The sequence below is a fragment of the Entelurus aequoreus genome, linkage group LG08, assembly GCF_033978785.1.
Source record: "Entelurus aequoreus isolate RoL-2023_Sb linkage group LG08, RoL_Eaeq_v1.1, whole genome shotgun sequence".
NCBI lineage: Eukaryota > Metazoa > Chordata > Actinopteri > Syngnathiformes > Syngnathidae > Entelurus > Entelurus aequoreus.
Window position 1 is genome coordinate 46,827,788 of NC_084738.1, and position 12,970 is coordinate 46,840,757.

At 43.9% G+C, this 12,970-nt stretch overlaps 1 protein-coding gene across 4 annotated transcripts in view; it reads left to right on the plus strand.

Moving 5' to 3' along the window:
• The window catches only part of shisa7b (shisa family member 7), a 56,365-nt gene that overhangs the window by 13,581 nt on the left and 29,814 nt on the right, over positions 1-12,970 (plus strand). For 3 of the 4 annotated variants that reach the window (XM_062056655.1, XM_062056657.1, XM_062056659.1), the window contains exons 2-4: positions 4,772-6,232; positions 10,846-11,088; positions 11,159-11,275. In XM_062056655.1, coding sequence (XP_061912639.1) covers positions 5,865-6,232; positions 10,846-11,088; positions 11,159-11,275 — 728 coding nt within the window. In that variant the 5' untranslated portion in view covers positions 4,772-5,864. Of the gene's footprint in view, positions 1-258; positions 345-4,771; positions 6,233-10,845; positions 11,089-11,158; positions 11,276-12,970 lie in introns of those variants that run through there. The other variant, XM_062056656.1, reaches the window with a different exon arrangement.

Sequence of the window (12,970 nt, forward strand, 5' to 3'; positions counted from 1 at the left end):
CTTTGTGTGTGTGAGTGTGAGTGTGACGAGGGAAGAGAGAGAGGAGGGGGGGCGTGTCTGATCATGGCGGAGCTGCAGTGGAGTTTGTTAACATGGATATATTTTCACTACTTTTCTTTTGTCGAGCACAAAGAAAATAACATTTTAGTTAAATGTAAATTGTGCTTTGGATCAAAGATCCCATCTACTGCCCAAAACAGCAATTCAAATCTGCTGAAACAAGCTACATAAGCAACATGCTTCGACGAAGCTAGTAAAGAGAGACAGAGACTCCAATGCTACTTCACCTCCTCCACCACCACTTAAGGATTAACTCTGCCTCTGCTCATCATTCAGCACTGAAGGTACACACTCTGTCAATCAATGTTCTCTCTAATTGTTCATGTGTGAGCAAACGCAAAAACTCCCTGAGCATTCAGTGGAGCCCATGTGAGCAACATCAGACGTGCACACTGTGGCTACACCAGCAGCACACCTGTCCCAAACCTGACTAAATAACAACTTCAATCTCCATCCATCCATCAATTTTTTACCGCTTGTCCCTTTCGGGGTCGCTGTAGCCTATCTCAGCTGCATTCAGGCGGAAGGCGGGGTACACCCTGGACAAGTCCCCACCCATCGCAGGGCCAACACAGATAGACAGACAACATTCTCTTATTATTATAATCAAATGACAGCAGTCATTTCCATTTCTAATATAAGTGTTTAGGCCCACTTACAATGACAATAACAACAAATATTGTTTTTCATGAACTGTGTACTTGTATTGTTTGTCTGGGTGGAGGTCCTGCTTTGGAAATAGTTTGTACCCCTTTCAGACATTGCATTTAGTTCCCAATTAAAACATTCTCATGTTGCTTAATGAGATGTAAGCATGGGATCATGTGTACATTCCTGCAACTTCCTGTTTGTAAAAAATATATTTTTATTAGTATTTATTTAATATACTAACAGCATTTAATTATTAATATTTATAAATTAAGATTCCTATTAAATGACACTAGAATAAGCACACATTTGATTGGTAAATCATAGTGTAACAACCTGGAATGACACTTTATGTGTGGTGTTGGAGTTGTCCCACTTTTTGTGTGGCTGCAAACGGCTAACTGGCTAAGTGCCATATGTGCATGTGTTGGTGCAAGTGAGAAAGAGCGAGCGGCTGCTGTTGATATAACAAAGTTGCTTTTGGTCTGGTTTGTACTGCAGAAAATGACCACTTTTGCTAGATATCATTTTTTTTACTAATGATTTGGTGATGTGTTTATGGCCGACAATAAAGAGTTTTACTCAGTAAAGTGATGGATGGAATGCATGTCCTCAAAGCGTCTCGACAGACGTTACAATATTCGAACAAGGATGACGAAAAGTGTTTTCTCTGTCGTGTCCGTGTGTCGAAAATTGTTATGCGCTTATTTTTTTATTTGATTTTATGCTTGGCATAGATTTGCCGTGCGCAGAGGATGCTTGAGCAGTGCGCAATTGGACAGGTGCGCACCTTAGAAGGAACATTGCTGTCAATTCTCTTATATACTCTTTCATTCTAGACTTCTAGAGTGTTTGATTATCACATCACTCTAAATGTATAGACTATAAAGTTCACAAACATAAAGAGGGATCCTAGTGGGCCAGGCCAATCTTTCCTTATCTCTAAACTAAAACTGGGGAAATGTGTAGAGTGTTCTGGGCTTCAGACATGATTTTGTGTCAGAATTCCTTGAGGAAAAAATGCCTGGTTAGGCTTTGTGTATGTAGTGTTTGCCTTTCTTGCTTTTCAGCTATGCTGTTATTATGCTGTTTGTTACTTATGTATGTTATGTTGCAGCTATTTAAAATAGTTTTGTCAATTTGTTCTGGCCAGAAACAAATTGGCCCTTTGAAACATATCTTTGTCTTTGTGTGTTGTATGTAGACCACATTGCTTAACAGAGTTCAGTGATGCAAATGCATGCCAAGTTGATCAACAGATTGTATTATTCTCCAGTGCAATAACAGTACTGAAATGAAGGCTAAAAGGGCATTAATGAGAGCTTTAAAAAAAAAGAAGAAGAAAAAAAGAAGTAACTAAATAGTTACTTTTCACAGTAACGCATTACTTTTTGGTGTAAGTAACTGAGTTAGTAACTGAGTTACTTTTGAAATGAAGTAACTAGTAACTGTAACTAGTTACTGGTTTTCAGTAACTAACCCAACACTGTTAATAAGTACTTAATAATGACTATTTAAGAGCCAATATGTTACTAATTTGCATGTTAATAAGCAACTAATTATTGGTGAATATGTTCCCCATACTAAAGTGTTACCATGTTTTTTTACTGGTGCACAAAATGAACCGTGCATGAACATCACCTTGTTCAAAGAACAAAACCAACACACCTGCAAATCAGTCTGACTTCTGCTGTTGCCGTATCCGTAATACGCCGATATGGAGAAGTTTTTATTTGCACAATGAGTCGGGTGTGTCTTTACCTCCGCCGAACCCCTGAGGCCGACTCACCGAACCCATAGGGTTCGATCGAACCCAGGTTAAGAACCACTGCCGTAGATGTTATTGTAGCGTCCCGGAAGAGTTAGTGCTGCAAGGGATTCCGGGTATTGTTTATGTTGTGTTACGGTGCGGATGTTCTCCCGAAATGTGTTTGTCATTCTTGTTTGGTGTGGGTTCACAGTGTGGCGCATATTTGTAACAGTGTTCAAGTTGTTTATACGGACACCGTCAGTGTGACCTGTATGACTGTTGATCAAGTATGCCTTGCGTTATCATTAAACCTGTTGAAAGATCATACAACGTGTCAGCATTTCCTGACATCTTTGAGTAAAGATCGTTGTTAAACCCGTCCAACGCTACATTATTATGTAACTGGGCCGGTACGCTGTTTATATGCAGGAAAAGCGGACGCCTGGACAACATGCAGCTGTTAAGGGGTGAAGGTTTCAGGTGAGAGAGGACGTTAAAGGCAGTGCCTTTAAAGGCCTACTGAAATGAATTTTTTTTATTTAAACGGGAATAGCAGATCCATTCTATGTGTCATACTTGATCATTTTGCGATATTGCCATATTTTTGCTGAAAGGATTTAGTATAGAACAATGTCGATAAAGTTCGCAACTTTTGGTCTCTGATAAAAAAAAACCTTGCCCCTACCGGAAGTAGCGTGACGTTGTCAGTTGTTCATTCCCTCATATTTTCCTATTGTTTTCAACGCAGCTAGAGCTATTCGGACCATTACCCCATTAATTTGAGCGAGGATGAAAGATTTGTGGACGAGGAACGTTAGAGTGACGGACTAGAATGCAGTGAAATACATATTTTTTTTCGCTCTGACCGTAACTTAGGTACAAGCTGGCTCATTGGATTCCACACTCTCTCCTTTTTCTATTGTGGATCACGGATTTGTATTTTAAACCACCTCGGATACTATATCCTCTTGAAAATGAGAGTCGAGAACGCGAAATGGACATTCAGTGCCTTTTATCTCCACGACAATACATCGGCGAAACGCTTTAGCTACGAGCTAACGTGATAGCATCGTGCTTTAACTGCATATAGAAACAAAAAAAATAAACCCCTGACTGGAAGGATAGATAGAAAATCAACAATACTATTAAACCGTGGACATGTAAATACACGGTTAATGCTTTCCAGGCTGGCGAAGGTTAACAATGCTGTGCTAATGACGCCATTGAAGCTAACTTAGCAACCGGACCGCACAGAGCTATGCTAAAAACATTAGCTCGCCACCTACGCCAGCCAGCCTTCATCTGCTCATCAACACCCGTGCTCACCTGCGTTCCAGCGATCGGCGGAAGGACGAAGGACTTCACCCGATGCGTTTGGCGGCCCGGAGACGTAGGAAGTCAAGGTGAGGTCGCCGGCTAGCGCGTCTGCTCTCCAACAAAGTCCTCCTGGTTGTGTTGCTGTAGTCCGCTGCTAATACACCGATCCCACCTACAACTTTCTCTTTGCAGCCTTCATTGTTCATTAAACAAATTGCAAAAGATGTCCAGAATACTGTGGAATTATGAAATGAAAACAGAGCTTTTTGTATAGGATTCTACGGGGTACCATAACTTCCGTTTAACTGACTACGTCACGCGCATACGTCATCATACCGCGACGTTTCAGCCAGATATTTCCCGGGAAAATTTAAGTGTCACTTTATAAGTTAACCCGACCGTATTGGCATGTGTTGCAATGTTAAGATTTCATCATTGATATATAAACTATCAGACTGCGTGGTCGGTAGTAGTGGGTTTCAGTAGGCCTTTAAGGCATGCCCCCAATATTGTTGTCCGGGTGGAAATCGGGAGAAATCCGGGAGAATGGTTGCCCCGGGAGATTTTCGGGAGGGGCACTGAAATTCGGGAGTCTCCCGGGAAAATCGGGAGGGTTGGCAAGTATGCTTCCTTCTTTGCTTCCGACCTGATACATTCTCGGTAGTAGCGGCATGTTGGTAGCGCAATCCAAGGGGCGGGTGTGGGAGGCACCAGGTGCTAAGCACAAATAATTATTCCAACATCCCCTTGAGAATGCCTGCCAGGCCCTCCAACACACTCACACACAGACCCCTTGTTCTTGTGCAACCCAAATGTAACATGTTTGCGTGTTTGGTAACACCACGTTATATTATTTCTTTTTAATCTTTTTTCAATTTTTTCTGTTTTCTTGTTTAATTCTATATTGGCAACTTTGGAGACCCATATGTGTGTCATTAATGAAGCATACTGTTAAAAAACCCAAAACAAATAAGTGTGTGCTTTTCTTTCTTACAGCGTGACACCTGCTGAACATTGAAGAACCGGAGGGAACTTCAAGAACTTCAGTGCGGCTGGAAGCCCCGCCTCCTCACCTCCTCGTGAACCAAAAGTGGAGGAGCCAAAGTGTCTAGAGAAGAAGCCATCTTGTTCGTTGTCCATCATGAAGAAAGTGTTCAGCGGAGTGGACGAGCAGCATCATCATCATCACGCTTTGAAGCTTCTCGACAAGACAAACTGGTGACTTGATGGACTAGCACGTGCTAATCCAATCGCTGCTACGCCAGCACACTGTTGACGTCCATCCTCCTTCCTGCGTTTCTTCCACCGGACGTCGCGCCGCCAAATGCGTGACCAGCCCTTTATCCAACGCCAGCGACCTCGTGACGTTCGTACTCGCTCCAGGATGCAGCGCGCGGTGTCGATGAAGCCATAGAGAGCCGCAGCCATAACACCTCCCACCCCCTGAGGAGCATCCATGCTTCACGCCTGCTCAGCCTGGACCTGACCCGTCTGAGCTGACGGATGAGTCCGGACACTTTCATGTCTGTTGTGTGGGCGGAACCACGCTGCCCCGCTCGAACCGGGCCCAAGCCCTCCTTCGTTCTTTACTGCTGGCTGGAGTTGAATTCCGAGCAGAGACACTCGCACAAGGGCGTCCTACGCACATAGGTCCCGCCCCCTTTTCTCCTCGCCACTCACTCGTTTGCCTTGACGTTCGTCCGGCTGCCAGCGAAACCGCCAAAACTTCACCTGTCCTCTCTCGGACTTTTGTGGCCAAATCGTGAATGTGAGGACTCAAAAGAAGTCTCGTGCCAAACGCCCATTGGCTAAGATCGTTTACAAGACGCCAAAACCCTCCGTGTGACTTCAAGGAGAAGTGCCAAACAACGTTTACATGCAAGCTTCGATGTTTACACCGTCCTCTCTCCATCTCTTCCCTGCTCGGATGAACGGTTTACACCTTCTTTTCTTACATGTCCAGCAAATCAAACTTGATGTTTGAACGTCCACGCGTCGCCTAGCAACACCTCCGTTTACAGAACGTTTACATTCAGGCGACGGATGAAACCTTTTCTACGATAGTTGCAACAGACCTCATCATTAAACAATGAAAGCTACAATTCCTCGAGGGATGTTTTGCTTGTCTCTGCTGCTTTTCACCTGCCTTGCTGTTGCCACGGTAACCGCCGATAACGATGTCAGGAACCCGTCGAGCAGCGCCAGTTCGCCCCTCGCCGGCAAGCACGCCACCCTGTTCCTGCTCACAGGGTACAAGCCGCCGCCCCCCAAGGGAGCGCCCAAGAGGGCAGAGGTGGAGGACGCAGATGACCCGCCGCTGATGGCCGAGCTGCCCCCCAAGCCGCTCCCGCAGACCATGTTGCCGAGGAACATGACGGCGGAGGCCTTGAAGCCGCCTCTGGGTGCGGCCCAGGTAGCCCCGCCTCCCAGGCAGCTGGTGGACGTGGACGTGTGCAGGTAACGCGCACGTGACGCATCACTCCATCTTATGTTTGTCTAAAGAGACTCTTCACTTGTGTGGGATGATGCTCCCTCCGGATGTTGCCGGGAGCTCGCTGCACTGAGAGGCGTCTTGCTGTTGCCTAGCAACCGCTCCATCGACTCAGCATCAGTGAAAATTCACTTCATTATGGACCAGCTTGTAATACAAATTGTTTTAACTTCTTTCTAGTTTGCGCCACCAGAACGTACTGTATGCCCTCCTGCTTATTAAACTGTTGGGAGGTGCTAACGAGCATTCACAGACACTAACAGTCCAATACAGCGGTACCTCAACTAACTGTTATGCTTTAAGTTTAAGGTTGTAGTAGCAAATGCCACAGTGAACCCAGTAAGAGCCAACCAAAGCCCCTGGTCTTACGCGCTAGCATTGGCTTATCACTCTGTTTTCTGACTATGGTAAGGAAGAAAGGGAGTGTGAAGAACAGAGCTGAGAACAACAAGTGGATGATATTCATTGATTTAAAGAAAAAAACCCATCAAAAACATGTTTGAGCATGTTGTCAACTTGGCAAAGCATCTTGAACGTACTGTATCACTGCTAGCCTGCACCACACTGAAGCAGAATGAGTCTAATGCCAGACAAGAATGTTAAAATATCCAAACAGCAGACATTTATCCATAAAATTAAATGGAAAAGCTGCTGATGGTGTATTTGACGGAGAAGCAGCTCAAAGGAAATATCTGAAAAGTACCCTCTCCAAGATAAAGTATTCATGTAAATTACTTAATAAAACAGTTTACTTTTGTACTTATTATTGTTAATCTGCACTAACTACTTCCACAATTTTCAACCGATTCAAACCATTCCTACATCAAAATATTCAACATATTTGGAACATGCGAGCCATTGTGTTTTTTTTAAAATCCCATCCAATTTTCCATAATTCCCACTGACAATGAATGGACAATTCTGTTCCACATTTCTAAACCAATTGAAACCTTTCTAACATAAAAAAAACAACAACAAAAAACAAAGCATTTTCGAACTAATAATTTTCCACATACCCAACAAAATGTATTTGTTTCCTGAAATCCACATTTTCCAAACACAAATTCCTTTTGATCCTGAGAGGTCCACGACATCCACATTTCACAACCGATTCCAACACCATGACAAAAAATGCAATCAAAACATTTGTCATCATCTAACTGTTTTTTCCACATTCCAAAAAATTGCCTTCATCACGCATTTCCCGGCCAAAAGTTTTCAATGAGATAAATGGCACACTTCCACATTTCTCAACCGTTTCAAACAATTCCCACTTTTCTCAAAATTCCAGATTTTCCCCATTGATTTTGAGAATGCACACTGCTTTCTAACCATTCCAACATTAAAATGTTCATTAAGTTTTAAACATTTATTTTCACATTTTTCCAGGAATTGCAATCATTTGAATTCACCCAAATTCTACTTAAATTTTACTTAAAGACCTACTGAAATGATTTTTTTTATTTAAACGGCGATAGCAGATCCATTCTATGTGTCATACTTGATCATTTCGCGATATTGCCATATTTTTGCTGAAAGGATTTAGTAGAGAACATCGACGTTAATGTTCACAACTTTTGGTCGCTGATAAAAAAAAGCCTTGCCTGTACCGGAAGTAGCGTGACGTCACAGGTTGAAAGGCTCCTCACATTTCCCCATTGTTTACACCAGCAGCGAGAGCGATTCGGACAGAGAAAGCGACGATTACCCCATTAATTTGAGCCAAGATGAAAGATTCGTGGATGAGGAACGTGAGAGTGAAGGACTAGAGTGCAGTGCAGGGCGCATCTTTTTTTCGCTCTGACCGTAACTTAGGTACAAGCTGGCTCATTGGATTCCACACTCTCTCCTTTTTCTATTGTGGATCACAGATTTGTATTTTAAACCACCTCGGATACTATATCCTCTTGAAAATGAGAGTCGAGAACGCGAAATGGACATTCACAGTGACTTTTATCTCCACGACAATACATTGGTGAAGCACTTTAGCTACAGAGCTAACGTGATAGCATCGGGCTTAACTGCAGATAGAAACAAAAGAAATAAACCCCTGACTGGAAGGATAGACAGAAAATCAACAATACTATTAAACCATGGACCTGTAAATACACGGTTAATGCTTTCCAGCCTGGCGAAGCTTTACAATGCTGTTGCTAACGACGCCATTGAAGCTAACTTAGCAACGGGACCTCACAGAGCTATGCTAAAAACATTAGCTATCCACCTACGCCAGCCAGCCCTCATCTGCTCATCAACACCCGTGCTCACCTACGTTCCAGCGATCGACGGAGCGACGAAGGACTTCACCTGATCATCCGTGCGGTCGGCGGCTAGCGTCGGATAGCGCGTCTGCTATCCAAGTCAAAGTCCTCCTGGTTGTGTTGCTGCAGCCAGCCGCTAATACGCCGATCCCACCTACAACTTTCTTCTTTGCAGTCTTCATTGTTCATTAAACAAATTGCAAAAGATTCACCAACACAGATGTCCAGAATACTGTGTAATTTTGCGATGAAAACAGAGCTTTTTGTATTGGACACAATGTGTCCGAATACTTCCGTTTCAACGATTGACGTCACGCGCATACGTCATCATACATAGACATTTTCAACCGGAAGTTTCGCGGAAAATTTAAAATTGCACTTTATAAGTTAACCCGGCCGTATTGGCATGTGTTGCAATGTTAAGATTTCATCGATATATAAAATATCAGACTGCGTGGTCGGTAGTAGTGGGTTTCAGTAGGCCTTTAAAGGCCTACTGAAATGAAATTTTTTTATTTAAACGGGAATAGCAGATCCATTCTATGTGTCATACTTGATCATTTCGCGATATTGCCATATTTTTGCTGAAAGGATTTAGTAGAGAAAATCGACGATAAAGTTCGCAACTTTTGCTCGCTGATAAAAAAAGCCTTGCCTGTACCGGAAGTAGCGTGACGTCACAAGCGGTAGTGCTGCTCACAATTCCCCGTTGTTTACAATGGAGCGAGAGAGATTCGGACCGAGAAAGTGACGATTACCCCATTAATTTGAGCGAGGATGAAAGATTCGTAGATGAGGAACGTTACAGTGAAGGACTTGAGAGGCAGTGATGGACGTATCTTTTTTCGCTCTGACCGTAACTTAGGTACAACCTGGCTCATTGGATTCCACACTCTCTCCTTTTTCTATTGTGTATCACAGATTTGTATTTTAAACCATCTCAGATACTATATCCTTTTGAAAATGAGAGTCGAGAACGCGAAATGGACATTCACAGTGACTGAACATGTAAATACACGATTAATAATTCAGCTTTGCGAAGCTAAAAAAACAGACGCTAACCTAGCTACATAGCCAACGTGATAGCAGCAGTCTCAAATGCAGATAGAAACTAAATTAAAGAAAACCCTGACTGGATGGATAGACAGAAGATCAATAATACTATTAAACCATGAACATGTAAATACATGATTAATAATATTCCGCTTGGCGAAGCTAAAAAAACAGAAGCTAACCTAGCTGCGTAGCCAACGCGATAGCATAGCAGTCTCAAATGCAGATAGAAACTAAATTAAAAAAAACCCTGACTCGATGGATAGACAGAAGATAAATAATACTATTAAACCATGAACATGTAAATACACGATTCATAATATTCCGCTTGGCGAAGCTAAAAAAACAGAAGCTAACCTAGCTGCGTAGCTAACTTAGATGCGGCGGCGGGAGTTGTACGCTTTTGACGACACCCCGGCCGCCATCAGAGTCGGCAAGAAACATATATTTCCCCAAAGTTACGTACGTCACATGCACATATCGACACGCACGTACGGGCAAGCGATCAAATGTTTGGAAGTCAAAGCTAGACTCACCGTAGTGCGTCTGTTATCCTGCTCAAAACACAACACAACCTCCTGGTGTTGGTGTTGCTGTAGTCCGGCGCTCCACCGATCGCACCTACAGCTTTGTTATTTGCAGTCTCCATTGTCCATTAAACAAATTGCTCAATCGCTTTGTTAACAAGCGGTAACTGGTTGTAGTTCAAAAAGTAACGCACACACATACACGAGCTGCTGTTAGCCAAAACTCACGCTCACACACACTCAAGTTCTCCGCCAACTCACTCGCGCATGCATGTTCCCCAAACCCTTAAAGACACAGTACACTAATGCAAGTATCACAGATATTACAGTATTGTACTTAGCCGCTAAGACACCGATCGATCCCACCTACAACGTTCTTCTTTGCAGTCTCCATTGTTCATTAAACAAATTGCAAAAGATTCACCAACACAGATGTCCAGAATAATGTGGAATTTTGTCGAAGAAAACAAGAGGCTTTTCTATCGGGTCCGATGGGGTCCAACCAATTCCGTTGCTTTTGTGACGTCACGCGCATAAATCATATCCAAAGGAGTTTTTCAACCGGAAGTGTGGCGGGAATTTTAAAATTGCACTTTATAAGTTAACCCGGCCGTATTGGCATGTGTTGCAATGTTAAGATTTCATCATTGATATATAAACTATCAGACTGCATGGTTGGTAGTAGTGGGTTTCAGTAGGCCTTTAATTGGACTATGTTCCACCTGCTTTGTTCTTCAGGGGTTACTATGACGTGATGGGTCACTTGGACCCCACCTTCAACTGCTCCAAAGGCAGCTACATCTACTGCTGCGGGACCTGCCAGTACAGATTCTGCTGCGAGCACCAGCGCAGCAGACTGGACCAGGACTCGTGCACAAACTACAAGTCCCCCGACTGGGCCGAACCCCTGGTTCCCGTCATCGTGCCCGTGGGCAACAAGCCCGACCCGGACTTTGAAACTCTCCAGCAGCAGAACAGCAGGTCAGTGCGGCGGCGGAACCGACATGGTCCGGTCCTGCTTTGCTTAGACTTTCTTGCGCTTCCTGTGCAGTACGGCCTACGTCATTGGCGGCGTCATCTCCTTCACGCTGGTGGTGGCCGTCGCGGTCCGGATTGCCTTCAGTAAGGTGGCACGGCGACCTCGCAACAGAGACATCAACATGCCCAGGTGAGATGCTTCTTTGAAGGCTTTTAACCCAAAATAGGCCAAAGTTAAAGTACCAATGATTGTCACACACACACTAGGTGTGGCGAAATTATTCTCTGCATTTGACCCATCACCCTTGAGCACCCCCTGGGAGGGGAGGGGAGCAGTGAGTAGCAGCGGTGGCTGCGCCCGGGAATCATTTTTGGTGATTTAACCCCCAATTCCAACCCTTGATGCTGAGTGCCAAGCAGGGAGGTAATGGGTCCCATTTTTATAGTCTTTGGTATGACTCGGCCGGGGTTTGAACTCACAACCTACCGATCTTAGGGCGGACACTCTAACCACTAGGCCACTGAATAGGTCAAGTGATGGCAAATAGGCCTGATAAAAAGCTTTGTGCTTAAATTGAACTCATTGCTAACTCCTCAGTAAGGAAATAAGCTGTTGGTGGTCTTTAAAGGGGAACTGCACTTTTTTTTTTTAGTTTTGCCTATCGTTCTCAATCATTATAAGAGACATGAAGATGGATGTTTTTTTGCATTCCATATATAAAATAAATGCAATCAAAAGTCCGCTTACAAAGGAGCCTATAGGAGTAGAGCAATTATACCTACAAAGCCCTTAAAAAAACATCCAAACACCTCCGTCAAGGTTCTATATGATGTAATGTCATAACGGGCACATTTATAATTACATTTAATATTTACATATTTTGCAGCACGGTGACACAGGGGTTAATGTATGTGCCTCACAATACGAAGGTCCTGAGTTCAATCCCGGGCTCGGGATCTTTCTGTGTGGAGTTTGCATGTTTCTCCCCGTGACTGCGTGGGTTCCCTCCGGGTACTCCGGCTTCCTCCCACCTCCAAAAACGTGCACCTGGGGATAGGTTGATTGGCAACACTACATTGGCCCTAGTGTGTGAATGTGAGTGTGAATGGTGTCTGTCTATCTGTGTTGGCCCTGCGATGAGGTGGCGACTTGTCCAGGGTGTACCCCGCCTTCCGCCCGAATGCAGCTGAGATAGGCTCCAGCACCTCCTGCGACCCCGAAAGGAACAATCGGTTGAAAAAGGATGGATGGATGGATGGATTTACGTATTTTGTTCATCCTAAGCATATGCGGCGCATTAACTTCAAAAATGCATCACAACGTTCACTTTTTTCAACATCACTGATTATTACTCACTTCAGATTTTATGAGAGCCAACAAACATAATAAAACATCACTTACTGTACAAGGTGTGCTGTCATTAGGATGCCGACTGCTGGGATATATTCGCATTTAGGTGAAGAATGGTTACGCTAAAAGAAATGGTTATGGTTATGGTTAAAGAGTTAGTTAATTTCAAACATGCATACAATTACAATATGATACAGCACATTTTTTCAGTTTCTCATTACAGCATGTCCAAAAAGGAACGATAAAGTCTAATTAAGGCCTGCTCAGTGGCCTTGTGGTTAGAGTGTACGCCCTGAGATCGGTAGGTCGTGAGTTCAAACCCCGGCCGAGTCATACCAAAGACTATAAAAATGGGACCCATTACCTCCCTGCTTGGCACTCAGCATCAAGGGTTGGAATAAGGGGTTAAATCACCAAAATGATTCCCGAGTGCGGCCTCCGCTGCTGCTCACTGCTCCCCTCACCTCCCAGAGGGTGCAACAAGGGAATGGGTCAAATCCAGAGGACAATTTCACCACACCTAGTGTGTGTGAC